This window comes from Furipterus horrens, unplaced genomic scaffold (genome assembly GCF_987537825.1).
Source record: "Furipterus horrens unplaced genomic scaffold, mFurHor1.1.pri manual_scaffold_5, whole genome shotgun sequence".
NCBI lineage: Eukaryota > Metazoa > Chordata > Mammalia > Chiroptera > Furipteridae > Furipterus > Furipterus horrens.
The window spans coordinates 117283812-117298468 of record NW_028327175.1 but is presented as its reverse complement, the minus strand read 5'-3'; the positions used below and the strand labels follow the sequence as shown (position 1 = coordinate 117298468).

Below are 14657 nucleotides of genomic sequence, written 5' to 3'. Positions count from 1 at the left end.
AAAAAAAAATAAAGAAAAGAAGAAAAGAAGCACAACTTATCATGTAAATGTTCTCTCTTTCTCACCTGCCCCGCCCCCTTCCTTTTTAAATAGTAGAAAACTTTTCATCCCAGTTGCTGCTGTCACTGACCTTTGTGGCTCTGGGCAGTAGGGGGCGAGGATGGGCTGGTGTTGGGTTAGGAGAAGAGGCATCAACAGAACAGGGCTCTGTGCTCCTGGCCTGAAGGAATCCTTGGGTGAAAAGGACTGAATCTGCAGCTCGGTGGGTGGGGGGCAGCCTGCATGCGCTCCCACCCCTCTATGAGCCCCACCAACCAGCTGCCTGCTCCAGGGGCTAAAGGGAAGGGGTCAACAGCATGGCCATTAAAATGGTGCCCTGGCGGGAGGGCTGGCCGGCCTTGGTGGGTATGCTCCGGAGGAGCTAGAAGAACCTGGGCCCAGGTGCACCTGGCACAGGTGCCCGCCAGGCCGGGGCACCCAGAGGGCCGGGGAGCAAGGAAGTGGCCAAGTGTAGCAGAAGTGCGAGGAGGGAGGCAGTTCCGCGTGCTGGGACAACCAGGTGACCGTCCTTGACTAATAATGCTCGCACAGGCCTTTTGGACAATGTGAGCTGAAAAACGTGGTGGGGTTAGGAAAGTTACACTAAACTTTTTCCGTGTTTGGGTTTCTTCCCTCTTTTCACGTGTACTATTTTTCTTTATGGCCCTACGTTTTTCAAATTGGTGTTGAGCAGTGACTCTGAGTCAGGTTTTTAATGACAGGGTGTTTTCATATCCTTCAGATTTGCTTGAAGCTATCAAAATAGCCTCCAAACAAACTTATTTTTACAATAAACTTGAATTTGGAGTAATTTTAGCTATATAGAAAAGTTGCGGAGACAACCCAGAGTTCCCATAATACCCATCACCCTATTTTCTCTCATGTCGAATCTGCACAACTGTGCCACACCTGTCAAACCACGAAATTGACGTTGGCACCATTATTAACTAAACTGCAAAACTGCATCAGTTTTTCTCCCAGCGTGCACGTTGTGCTCCAGGATCCCATCCAGGGGCCACATTGTATTTAGTCGTTGTGCCCCTTGATCATCTCCTCTGATCTAGGACAGTTTTAGACCTTCTTTGTTTTTCATCAAACTATGCTTTGGAAGAGTAATGGTCAGAGGTATTTCGTGGACTGTGTCTCAGTTTGGGCTTTTGTGATGTGTCTTGGTGGCAAGGCTGTGGTTATAGGCTCAGGAAGAACCCCCACGGAGGTGGGTGCCCCTGGTGCATCCTGTCAGGGGTGCCCGATGTCCACTGACTATCTCTGTTAGGGTGAAATGAGATTAGTGCTGACTGACTTTCGGAATTAGGCCCAGGGCCCTAATGTGTTGTCTGTGGTTGTAGCACGACCGCAGTATCTTTATTTCGGGAGGACCGTCATGTTTATTACCCTGTTGGATGCTTCCAGTTTCCAGATGAAGACGCTTGGCACCTGGACGGCTTCAGACGTATATGTACCGGGTCAGAGCCAGCATGGGGTCCAGGAGCCTGCCCACTCTGGCCACTTTTTGCAGACATGGACATTCTGCAGGGACAGAGATGTCCCCGGGTGCACAGTGGACCTGAAGTCACTGATAGAGCTGGTTTCCCCTCAGCAGTGTACTGCTTCCTCCGGAGCTTGTGATTCTTCGGCATCTGTGTGACCTGCAGCTCAGGTCCGCATACTTGGTCTCTTGGTGCTTTCTCTGCAGGTGGGAGATGGGTTTGTGTCACGGGTCTTTGTGAAAGTAGGTGGTTGGCTCTGATATGTTTGTTCTCTTCTAGCTCTTTTCTGTCAGGTGAAGCCGTAGTGTTGTTTATAGTCTAAGGACCTTTGCCTCCAGCCACAGAGTAAGCCGTGGGCTGTTACATTGAAACTTGTCGATTGAACCAAGAGCAGAGTATGGAGTTTCTGCTAGCCAGAATTCAGAAGATAGGCAGTTAGTTGCAGGAACATCATGAGCTTGGTTTGTTTTCCCACCCATCTACAGCTTTGCCCTTCCAATCCCCCTTCTGCAGCACCACCAGAAAAGCAAGACAGTTATGAAGGTTGGAATTGGTAGGGAGAAAGATGGGGCACCGATACAAGGGGAAAGCATTTGAAGAAAATGATGGCGATGGCTCCTGGCAGCGAGTAGATAGGCCTCAGGGTGTTGAGGGCTCACCTGGGACTCTGGCTAGTCTGCAAGCGTGTGTCAGGTGCTCAGAGTTGGCTAAGATGAGGCAAAATATATAGACTGGCCTGGCTGCCTGCCCTGCTTTTCTCCCTCCTCCTTTCCTTGGTTCTGGTAAGCGAGCTTGAAATTGATGAGCAGTGGAGGTGTGGCTGAATGTCGTGCCAGGCACAATAGATCTTTCTCTGCACACTGATGCTGTTGGGAAGTTTTACTGTGGGAGTTGGCCGTTAACATTGTGGTGACAAAGTCTCTCTGTGTCTCATTGGCCACTGTGGTTCCCAATATGAAACTCTTCATTCAAAACTTGCACGTAAGGAGCCCAGGAAGGGAGAGTGTCTCTGTTTATGGTGCCTTTTCAAGTTCCAGGATAGGCATTCCCAGTTAGAAAAGCTGGGGCTCTCTTCTGCACTGCAAGCCCTGGAAGTTTACACTGCTTGGAGGGGTGCTCCTGCCACATGACGTTTTATTTATATGGCCAGTGGCACTCTAGAGGTCTGTTTTTTGTTGTTGTTTGTTTTGTTTTTCTTTATTTCAAGGATAGAGAAGCTTCTGGTTTTTAAAAAACAAAAGTCTGACCACATTAACCTAGCATTTTCCTTACCAGATAGCCTGTTGGGATTATAAGAACACTTATCCCTATCAGTGTGGGTATAAGTTTATGTGTGGGAAACACCGATGGAGGGTAAATGAAATCCAGGGCATTTTAAGGACTGTGGGAAGTCCCCACAGGTTCCTAGGCTGCTCTCAAGGGCCTTGCACCTTGCCTGGGGAGATGCTGTTTCCTTGGGGGTACACAAGCCATGGGCCAGCAAGGACAGGGCAGAGCTAGTGCATCAGTGTCAGTGTCAGTGATGGGGCTGCTGCAGTAATCAGCGGGGTGGGAAGCGCTGAGGGTCCCCATCCCAGCAGAGGGGACCAGGAGCAGGAGGAGGTACTAGAGAGGAGGGATTGGTAGGGCTGGAACCCCAGAGAAAGGCTCTTATTTCATTGGAAGCGCCTGTGTCCTTTAGGTTTTATTTTAGCTTTTAACCTTGTAGTCCTGGAGGCTGAAGGAGGTATCCCGTAAGGTGCTGGGGTTGGAAGCTGGATAGTGGGAAAGAGGAGGAAAACACTTTTGCTCAACACCAGGCAGCCTCAGCACATCACTTACTTACCAGATAGTCTATTTTTGATCAGGTTAGGTGTCGCTCAGATTCCCAAACTAGATCATGGGGGAAAACATTTGTGGCATAAGTGTGATTCCCAAGGAAAGGTTTGTATTTAGTTGGTATGTAATTAGCATGACTTTAGATGAGAAAGTCAGTTTCTCTTTTAGTTGTCACCTTTAATGTGTTAAATTATTAATTTTAGCAAAACAGAAGGCAAGAGACTGTCGATATTGTTTTCTGATTTTACTGAGTAAAGCTTTTAACACATATGGAAATCTTAAGTATACAGATTGAATTAATCATCTCTGAAACGCAGCTGTTTTTTTCTGATGCAGCTCCGGGATGACAGGCTTGAAATGCAGGGTCCCCACTGATTTCTGGCCCTCACGTAAGATCTATGTCTAAAATTACTAGTTTATTCATCTGCTTGTTAGCAAATACTCCTCATACATCTGAGTCCTTCCCGAATGTAGGTACTGATGAAACTGAAGGGAGTTCAATAGGTCTGTGGGCCCCATGTGGTATCACGAGTGTCCCCTGGTGGGTGGGCAGGTGGGCAACGATATGGTGCCCACCCTCAGGGAGGTCCCGTGCTGTTGCTGCTGACCCTGTCCTGGTCAGACTTTGTCCTTTGTCCTTTGCAGCTCTCAAGGTTAACGGTTGCAGGGAGCCAACTGATGGTCTGTCTCTCCCTCACCCAGAGGTCCTCCTTGTTTCCTTTCTGTCTTCTTTTAACCAAATTGGGACCTCTGTTGTATACCTGACAGTTTTTGTCTCCTGCTGTTTTCAGTTCCCATTTTTGCGTGGGCATTTCTTTCACACTTCACAGGTCCTAGTACTCCCCCTCTCTGGGTGAACCAGAGTAGCCAGGGTCCCACTGGTGGACATTTACATAGGCCATTTCCAGCTGTTAGGAGTCATTTAATGAATGCTTTGTTAATATAAATCTTATTCTGAATTTCTGACTGTTTCTGCCAGATTCTGTGTAGAGGAATGTGCCAGATCAGAATGGCAGAAGTCTAAGGTATTACATGGTGATGATTACTAAATGCTTCCCCGGAAGGTCCTGCTAGTCTGGGGCCCGCCGTTCCTCGGTCCCTGGCTGACACGGCGTATCAGCATCACCCGGACCCTCTGCTAATTGGTCTAACTGAGAAGAGTTGAGAGCAAGGAGTGTGACTATGGCTTCACTGCTGGGTATGTGACTATGGACAAGGACGTGCTCTGTGCCTCAGTGTCCCCGTCTGTGCAAAGAATGCCAGTGGTTTTCACACCAAGAGTTGTTTCAAGGAGTAACCATGATAACACTTGTAAAATGCTCAGAAGAGTGTGTGGCACACGGTAAGCACTTAAATGTTATGATTTTTAGAAGTAGAGAAAAAATGACGTTTTATTTTATTTTGAGCAGTGGTATTTAAAAGTTGTATCTATAAGGGGCGTATATAATTATATGGAAAATTTAAAGAATGAACATCACTTCCCATGTGCCCATCGCCCTGCCTTAAACACAGGGTTTTGCTAGGTCCTTAGGCGCACCCCCCCCCCCCAGGTGGCCCTCCTGAGTATAATCTTCCCCCCTCGGGTCCAGAGGTAACCTGCATCCAGATGTCCATGTTAATCAGGTTCATGGTGTGTAAAGTATACCAGTGGGCAGTTCCAAAGTGCAGGACGTGAGCAGAGCTTCCATGTCCATGCCACGAAATCTTGTACTCGAGCATTTCCTAGTATGTTTGTGGTGACATATGTGCAAAGTTGATGTTGATGGTGCAGTCAGTAAAATACACGGATGTTCACTGAGTGCTGAGACCAGTTAAGCCTGAGGATTGGATGTCAGGCTGCTGGCAGCCCGACTCGCCTACGTCTCGCTGGGTGAGAAGCTCCGAGGGGCTGGAGGAGAGAGTGGGAGGACAGATGAGGTGACCACCGGCGGGGGTCGGGGGCGCCCACGGAACGCTTCTCCCTCCCTTCTTGTCCTTTCCCCACCCTGCTCTGTGGCACAGTACAAGCAGTCTTAGTCTGGTCTTCATTTAAATCCAGCCAGCCACCATCTGGAGCTTCAGCTCCTAAGTGTGGGCCCTCGCTGGTTAGGACAAGCTACATTTTGCTGAGTGTTGCTCTGCACAAGAGCATTGGGACCACCTGTCTCTTGTGTGCCAGGTCCCCATCTGCCCTCAGTCAAAGGCCAAGGTGGGCAGAGCATGCGGCACGGTCCGTGTTAGGAGCACATGCAGGCAGGATCCAGGGCCCCAGCTCCCCTCCTACTGCATTCACAAAGCACCTTTGTGTGTGTCTGTTGCAGGCGCATCCAGCAGCCCTCAAGGGGTGGGTCTGTGTCACGGACCTGGAACTCGGGTCCTCGGTTTTGCTGCTCCACCGTAGTTCTCCATGGTGGAAGTGCGCGTGTAGGAGAGGCAGCTGTGGTTCCTGGTTTTCTGTGGTGGGCTTAGATTTGTGAATTTTCTCGGAGTGAGAGGAGGTTCTTAGCAGAATGTTCTTTGTCATGAGCTCAGCTGACCTGAGAGCAGGGTCCCTTTAGGGATGAACTAGTTGGATTTGATGATAGCCTCCTACCCCTTTTACCCAGGGTCCCAGAGGGAGGTGTCCTTTCTGTGCGGGGTGTTGACGGTACCTGTCAGGGTACCTTCAGAGCTCCAGAGCACACTCTACCCAGGTGGCACTGAAAGGCATCTTTGCTGTTTGGGTTTGGGATCGTTTCTGTTGCTGGCTGGAGCCTTAAGCTTTGTGACAGCATCTTGCCCATACAAGGCCCTGATCTAGATCTTGGTTCCTCTGCTGGTGTGTTAGGAGAGCTCAGCCTTCCTATATTGTTTTGTCTGACTCAACATTTAAAACTCGGCCTCGTGAGACGGTATATACGGAATTCAGTTTCAGTTACAGGTGAATAAACAGCACTTGGAAAGGGCTTGAGGGGCTTATTTTATGATTTGATGGCCCTGCTTGGAGAAACTTTCCATCTGTTACCTTCTGTGTTATTTAATTGCAAAAGTGCTCCTAGCATGCTTCCTCCCAGTCAGCTTGAGTGCTTTTCTTACACTTACTCATTAAATTCTCACAGCAAGCCTGGGAGTTCCTGTTCTCCTCATCCCTGTTGTGAGGTAAAGGGTCTGAGCTACAGAGAGATGACGTGCCTTGTTCAAGGTGAGATGGCTAGTGCGGAGCAGTGCTCAGCCAGGCGGACTGCGTGCTCTAACAGCTCTGCAGTAACCCTCCTCTGCTGGTACGGGTAACTGTACTTGTCTGTCCGAGGCCCGTGACTAGTTCACACGCAAAGGGTTTACACGGTTTCGTAAGTAATGATTAAGATTTTGGATCTGTTTAATTCTGTGATATCCTGGAATTAAGAGTCTCCCTCAGCAGGTTTGTGGAAACTTAAAAAAATCTCTTCAGAGCCAAGACACGTTTAAAGAATCCGTTGTAGTTGCTGAAATATGGGGTGTGTAGGTCCTCAGCTTTGACTCCTTGGTCCCTGTGCAGATCTCAAGTCTCCCTCTCAGAGTGAAAGACGGCCTCTCATCGCATTGACCCTGAGTCTAGCTGCGCACTCCCCAAGCTCAGTCTTCATGCGAAACCCTTACTTATTTTCCTTTTATCCTTTCTAAAGAGATTAAGATACAGAGACAGATAAAGAAAGATTCTTCTGGATCTGAGGAACATCAGTCAAACCTCAAGTTCAGCCTTGGCCTCCTGGCTCTGACTCAGGGCTCTTCTCCTAGTCCGCAGGGTTCAGGCAGAATTGGGCGCTGGGTGGGTGCTCAGTGGCTATCTGTTAGTGGGATGAATGGGTAAATCACTAGTAATTGTCAAGTATTTTCATTTCAAAATGGAGGAGGAGAAATTAGGAGTCTCCCATCCTAACACAACTACTGCAAACCATTTTGGAGAAGAGAGCTCCTCTTCAGCTGGGCCCCATCCCCTGTATAGACAGATGCAGGAGCCCTGGGAACCACCCCTGCCAGTCTCCTGTGGGCTTCTCCCCCGGACACTTGCAGTGGCCTCCTGAAACCTGACTGAATTGTCTCACGTCTGCACTTCCTCAGCTGCTCAGGGCAGTACTGTCCTGCCACCAGGTAATTAAGGACTGTGAGGTAGGCTTTAAAAACCTGGCTCTATTTTAAAAATCAGCTTCCACCTGCCGGGCTGTTGTCTGCAGCTTTGGAGGAGGTGAGGTGTCTGCTGTGAGACTTGATGGCAGGGGGAGAAGAAATTCAAAAAAAATCCACGGGTCGTTTCTTTCTTTGCCCCAAATCATTTGCATTTCAATCTATTTTTCAATCAAATGTTTGTTACATTGCACAGGATTGAATATTGGGTACTGGATATTTTGATGCTGATATTTTCCTAAACTCTGTTAGTCGCTAAGCAAGGTACTACATAGCTAAATTGAGCCTTGATGTTTTTGGTGGCTATGAAAATGTAATTTGATCTCAGAGTAATTTTCCCTTGAGAGTTTCTACTTCTATGAGGAGACTGCTGAACCCACTACTCATGAAGTCCAAAATGGTGAAACTCTTTTTTACGTCCTTATATACAAATGGTGTGAAACAAATTGAAGTGTCCAGATTGCATATGGACTATTATTTTTCAAGTTCATTTGGAAGTCAGTGGGTTCAGACTTGTCCTTGTCTTCCTGTCAGAGAAGCTGTTGCGAAGGGGCGGTGTAGTCCCCTCCCAAAGCCCGTGTGCCAGCTATGAGAAGGTGGGGTGAGCACAGCAGGTGGCAGTTTTACTTACTGATTCACCATGACACACTGGCGTGTATAGAAGGAGGTTTATGTTGTTGGGTGGAGTTGAGGGGACATGGTGAGACCCACTTTTCCAGAGACTCCAAAGGTGCCAGTGTCGACGGCTGACTCTTTCTAACCAAGTTCACTGAGAACAGCTGTCCTCCCTTGTCCCTGATAGAGCTGTGCCGTGGACGTACCTTCCCCAGTTCTCAGGGGCGGTGCAGCTGTGGAAGCTTGTCCTGACAGCGCATGGGAGGTACGAGAGAGAAGCACCAAAGGGGTCCCATCCAGGGAGGGGGGTGGAGAGATGGATGGGGTGCTGGTCATGGGAAGTAGGGGAGGAAGAGTGAGGGCTGGGGCATGGCCTGTGGGAAAGGAGCAGCATTGATGTAGGTCTTGGGCCACGGGGAGCCACCAATGGTGGCTGGCCACAGTCCTCCCTTGGGTGTGAGGGGCTTGGATTTGGGGTGCATGCGTGTCTTTGTGTAAGAAGGGCGAACTATCATCACTCATGGACCAGGCAGAGGGCCATGTTGTGGAGAATATCTCTGTGACCACCTCCATTTTATTAGGGGGGACGGGGTTGAAGGATGGTCACACCTGTGGTTTTCGTTGCTTTAAATTTCTCCAGAGCCCTGGCTGGTGTGGCTCAGTGGATTGAGCGCCAGCCTGGGAACCAAAGCACCACCGGATTGATTTCCAGTCAGGGCACGTGCCTGGGTTGAGAGCCAGGTCCCGAGTTGGGGGTGCGCAAGAGGCAACCACACATTGGTGTTTCTCTCCCTCTCTTTCTTGGTCCCTTCCCCTCTCTCTGAAAATAAATAAATAATATCTTCAAAAACTTTTTTAGAGATTGAAATTTCAGAAGCTATTGAGTAACCAAAAGTATTTACCTACCATAATTTTGGGTCACCAAGTGGGTGGCCAGGAGATTGGGCTGTGCTGGGAGGGAATGATTCACCTGCAGGCCCTGGGTCATCTGGGCTCCCCGGCTCCCTGGGCTGTGTAGTCCCCGCCGGTCGAGGGATGGCAGGCTGGAAGGGAGTGCCTCAGGAGCCTGAGCAGACCCCCACCCACCCTGACATGCAGCCTCCAGTGAGCAAGTGTCCTCCAGATCCTGGAGGTGTCATAGTGCTCTTTGTGCAGCTCAGTTACTGCCTCAAGATGTTTTTTAAAAATTAACCCTTTAGAATAACATCTATAGTACAAATAAACATTTGGACTTTTCACACTGGAAGAGGGCTTTTTTCTTTTTCTTTTCATTTCACAATTGATGCTTTAAAAATGCTCTACAAGCTAGTATTGCAACCATCATTTTCTTTAAATGCAGCAGTGAAATTATTGATTAACTGTACCTGTGCCAGCGAGTTATGCCTGTGGGAAGAGAAAGCACAAGCACCAAGCTGGCCTTGTAAACGTGTTTGTCTGGGAGAGGCCCCGAGACTGGTCTTGTGCTGAGGTGCTCGGCTGGCGCCTGTGGCCGAGGCAAGAAGGAAATCACAGAATTGCATGAGGGAGAAAGGCTGCTCCTGATGGCGTTTCTTTGTCATCGTGCTCATGGTACTGGAGCGGAGAGGCTACTGCTGGGATGCTTCTGAGTGGCAGTGTTTTGTTTAGCAGCATCTCAGAGCCTTGGGTTGGTGCTGGACAGTACAGTCTTGGTTAGGCTGCCATCAGACTCCGGTGCAGGAGGTGCCCGGGTCTTCATGGGCAGCCCCATTTCTCAGGCTCCCACCCCTGCGGTTTGAGGTGCCGATATGGGGTGTTTCAGGAGTGCCAAGGTCCCTGCTTGGCACCCAAGTGTTTGTCTGGAGGTGGTCTGTGCCATGGGCCAAGCTGGACTGCTGTGAGTCTAGAGCTGCTCCTGCCTTGGGACTTTTGCATTGGCCAGAAACACTCTCTCCAGGTTTCTTCAGGGCTCTTCCCACCTCCTCGGGTCTTTGCTCAGATGTCACCTTCACAGTGGGGGCTTTTCTGATTGTTCAGTTTATACCATCCCCATCCAGATACTCCCATCTCCCTTCCCTGCTGTTTTTCTCACAGTAATTATCACCATAGGGACACATTGGAACTTTTGACACACTGGAACTTCCACTGCATTTATGTTTTCTTTGGGGTGGGGGTCTGTCTGCCTCATTAGAATGTGGGCTTCTTGAGGACATGGGTTTAGTTTTGTTCTTTGCTCTCTCTCCAGCGCCCCAGGAGAGTGTATGGCACACAGTAGATGCCCAGTGACCCTTTGTTGATGAAGTAGATAAAAGCAGTGCGGTCTCACGAGCACTGCATTTGTCTTGAGTCATTGAAGCTGCTGCGAGGTGCTGGCGGAGGCCCTGCCATTTCATTTCATATAAAGCATGTGATGGAAAAGCAGGTATGACAGAGAGAGAGAGAGAGAGAGAGAGACAGAGAGACAGAGAGAGAGACTGACTATTACATCATCTATTATTGCCATTTCCAAACTCCAGAGTCCTTTCTATACTTCACTTGGGGATGTTGGTTTCTGAATGCCTAGTTTTTCTTTCTGACTCATGAAGGCTTCTGTAGGTTGAATCTGGAACACACGGGAAAGAGAAACTTTTAAAATGTGTGATGCGTGGTCAGCTCTCACTACATTTCACTTTCTGCACGTTAGTGTTTCCCTCCCAGCCATCGCAGCACCGTCTAAGCCTCTGCCACCATCCCCTGGACAGTGCCGCAGCCTTCCAACCGTTCCCTCCGAGCCCTTCGCCAACCCACGCTGGGGTCACAGCAGCCGGGGGGCTGCGCCGTAGTCCCAGCACTCACCCGGCTCTGCCACGGCTGCCCTCACAGCTTTAACCAGCTGGTTCTGTAGATGACGTCGGGCTCGTCATCCCCTTAAGATGTAGAGCTTCCTAGGGGCAGGGACCACATTTGCCTTAGAGCCGTGTCTCCGGACCCTGGCTGGCACGGTGGCTGTGTTTGTTGAGTAGTTGGGTTAATAATGTAGTTGATTTACCTCCTTTAAGGAACACTGATGCATAAAATGAGTTCATACATATATTTTTCTGAAATAGCAGGAAAATCGTGGCTTTGGAGAATCAGATGTACTTAGGGAAATCACTGCACGGCCTGAGTTGTCCGTGCTGAGTGAGTTAAAGGTCTCAGAGCTCCCCTTGACCCTCGCAGGAGTTGTGAGATGCTGTAAGCTGTGGCAAATAACACAGCATGCCTCCTAAGCTGGGTGAAGGGCAGGCACCAGACAGATTCCCAGGGTGATTCTTGGAGTCCTGGGAGTTTGAGGTGGAGAGGGATGGTGGCTGTGCACCGTGGGTGCTGTCAGCATCCTCTCCCTGCCTCTTCTCATCCTGGCCAGGGGGCCGCCTCACCGTCCTCCAGCACCTCCGCACACACCCTTGTTCTCTCCTCGGACTCTGGTCCCCCAAAGCCAAAGCAGACATGACTCCGCTCAGGCCCCGAGTATTCTGCACCCACTGCCAGCAACAAAGTAAGGGGACTGACTAGCTTATGTTAATTTATAGTAAGGTGGCCTGTGCCCCTTAAAGGAGAGGCTAATTAACACCTTTGAACCTCTCGTTGGAATTGTGCTTTTGGGCTGAGTGAACTTGCCAGGCACTTTGTAAAGGTAAAAGTTAACATCAGGTATATTAATGTTTACGGGTGCAAAAAACCTGGGCTTAAACCTTTATCGTGGGGCAGGCTCTGTCAGTATGCAGAACACACGAGATCTCAGTCCTACACCACCCACATGGTACAGGGCAAAGAATAAAAGCACAGGATTAAGTCTTAATGCCTTTTACCTGCTGTCCGCGGGGGCTCCTTCCTAGAGAGGGGCTTCTCCATGGGGAAGGACAGGCTGCGTGTGCTCAGATGCTTCTCCTCATATCCGGTGTCCTGGCTGGATGTGTTCTCCTTCTGCGGTGTAGCTTGCTTTATTGTGGAATAATCAGGGTGTTCCTCATGGCAAACAAAGGGCCTCCTAGCTGTGTCTTTCACATCCCCGTTCTTACTTGAGAGTTGTTTCATTAGTAAAAACAAACAAACAAACAATCAGAGAAATTATTGGGTATAATCTCATAGCGAGGTAAGCGTCAAAGGCTGGCATTTGGAAACAGCAATGTCAAGCAGAGTTCCAGCCCAAACTTGTGTGTTTTGAGGCAGGAGTCCAGGGAAAACTGAAAAAGCAAGTACTCGCTCCTGGCAGTGTGGCTGCTGCTGGAGTTAGGGATTGCTTTCCAGGGAGCAGGGTGTTGTGCTGAGACATTTGGATGAATGCATCTTTGCCAGGTTGGTGTCTTACCCTCTTGGGAGTTGAATGTGGATGTGGCTGCTGAAGAAGTTGAGTGTCACCTCACCCCACTTAGAGGTGTTCCCTCCCACTCCCTCCTCAGCCTCCTCCAGCTTTCTTGGCCACTCCCGCAAGACCCCACCCCCCACCCCTTCTTGCACACCTTATTGATTCTAGAGGACCATGAGTGCTTTCTTGCTCACTCCTGTATTTTTTAGTGTAAAGTCACTGTCCCGGTAGGCAGTCTTAGTGTGAGGCCTTATTCATGCTGCCATTTTTTTACTGTTTAGGTCATGGATGTAAGTTTCTTTTTCCCAAACACAACCTTAAGATTTTTTAATGTGCCTTTTCAACTTGGTACAGTTACCTGTGCGTACAGCCTCTTGTGCTTGGGCGTCTTTCTCTCTCCTGCTCTAAGGGGTGGTGTAGGATCTCACTGCACACAGGGCCTGCCCTACTGCTGAGTACTTTGAGGGTGGTCACTGAACACTTGGTGGGCTTCTTCCTGAGGGATGGAGGGTAGAGCCTGGAGGGTAGAGCCTACGAGGGTAGATCAGGACCTCTCAAATGGGAACTGTCCTGATATTGTAGGGTATTAAAGCTTCCTGCCCTTATGCACCAGATGCCAGTAAAGCTTTTCTCCCTCCCCTGGTTATTGCAACCCAAAATGTCTCCAGGCATTGCCAAGGGTGGAGTGGGGGCAGAATTTCCTGAATTGAGAACCAGTGGGATAGAATATGCATCAGAGACCACAAACTTTCTGAGGCTCAGAGCTCATGGTGTGGGCTCCCTCCTAGTGGACTGTACTTAGGTATAGCCCTGGCAGCTTCCAGGATGAACTCCACTCCAGGTTGAGGGCAGCCACAGGGCTGAGCCCATTGCCTGCTCCAAGGCTCACTCTCATGTACTAAACATATGCACTCACCTGGGGAAGGGTCTTTGGTAGTACATCTGTTCTGACCAGATGTTTTGGGGACTGGGCTGCCTTCAGTCCTCTGCATCCACATGTGTGGACACGAAACAGCACATCTGATACTTAAATTCTGTAGCGACAAGGGCAGCTTAGCAATGCTATCTCTGTTGCTGTGTTTTGGTGTTCTTTTTTTTTTTGGTAAAGATTTTTCTTTTTTCAGAGAGAGAGAGGGAAAGGAGTGAGAAAGAGAGGAAGAGAAACATTGACCAGTTGCTTCTTGTATGTGCCCCAACTGGGGACTGAATCCACAGTGTAGACATGAGCCCTGACCAGGAATCGAGCTTGCAACCTTTTGCTTTGCGGGATGACACCGACCAACTGAGCCACACTGGTCAGGGCCTCTGTTGCTCTTTATGCTTGAATCATGTCTTACTGTCTGCCACCCCAACAAACACCACTAGTAACAACAAAACACTCACTTTTTGTCCTTCAAATCTCAGTGTTCATCTTATCTCCTGTCTCCACTCTCGCCTGCTCAGGTTTTTGGGCATTTTCTGTGTTACTGTGACACCATCCTCACATGTGGATGGATGTCAGAGAGGAAGTGAGCACAATGCTCCACTTGCTCCCTCTTTAGTGGGTGGCCCAGTGCTGCTCTGTGTCACTGGGTCTCTTGGGTCAGGTCTGGCCATGGAGCCTGGGAATGGGCAGAGGTTAATGTCAAGGGCCGCCCACCTGGTTGGCATCTGCATTCAGGGTTGGCTTAGCCCAGATTGATTGCAAACCTGCATTTTTTAAGGGGCAGCCTTTATTTATTTGTTTGTTTGTTTGTTTATAGAGGGGAAGGGAAGGAGAAAGAGAGGGAGAGAAGCATCAGTGTGTGGTTGGTTGCCTCTCACACGCCTCCGACTGGGGACCTGGCCCGCAACCCAGGCCTGTGCCCTGACTGGGAATTGATCTGGTGACCCTGTGGTTCATAGGCCAGCGCTCAGTCCACTGAGCCACACCAGCCAGGGTGGGCAGTGCTCTTTGAAGATCTGTTCTTGAGACTTTCTTTCTTTTTTTTTTTTAAACCAAAGATACCACTTCGATAAAAAGAAAAGAAATCTTTCAAGAACACCTGCTCTTAAACCATAGTCTCATTAGACTTAACCTTCTCGTTGTCTTTGGCGGATTGCTCTCCAATGGGTGGACACTTGTTCAGTTAGCAATCAGGAAGCTTGAGCTGAAGACAGCTTGTCTTGGTAAGTGTTGCTGAAGCCGTCTTCACTGTGCTGAGGCCCTCCAAGTGTGTTTGAGATCAGGGCTGTCTGTTTAATGGTGCTCACACCCAGGTCTTCAGTGCTCTCTTGCTTCCTGTGCACTCGCAGACACCTGCTGCCTG

The 14657-nt window shown here is 49.4% G+C and overlaps 1 protein-coding gene across 2 annotated transcripts in view; it reads left to right on the top strand.

Annotated features, from left to right (window-relative positions):
• The window catches only part of AMDHD2 (amidohydrolase domain containing 2), a 49314-nt gene that overhangs the window by 29690 nt on the left and 4967 nt on the right, over positions 1–14657 (top strand). The window contains exon 10 of one of the 2 annotated variants that reach the window (XM_090277187.1): positions 14353–14517. The exons of the other annotated variant lie outside the window; for it this stretch is intronic. Coding sequence (XP_090133313.1) covers positions 14353–14517 — 165 coding nt within the window. The remainder of the gene's footprint in view (positions 1–14352; positions 14518–14657) is intronic. 2 annotated transcript variants of the gene reach the window in all.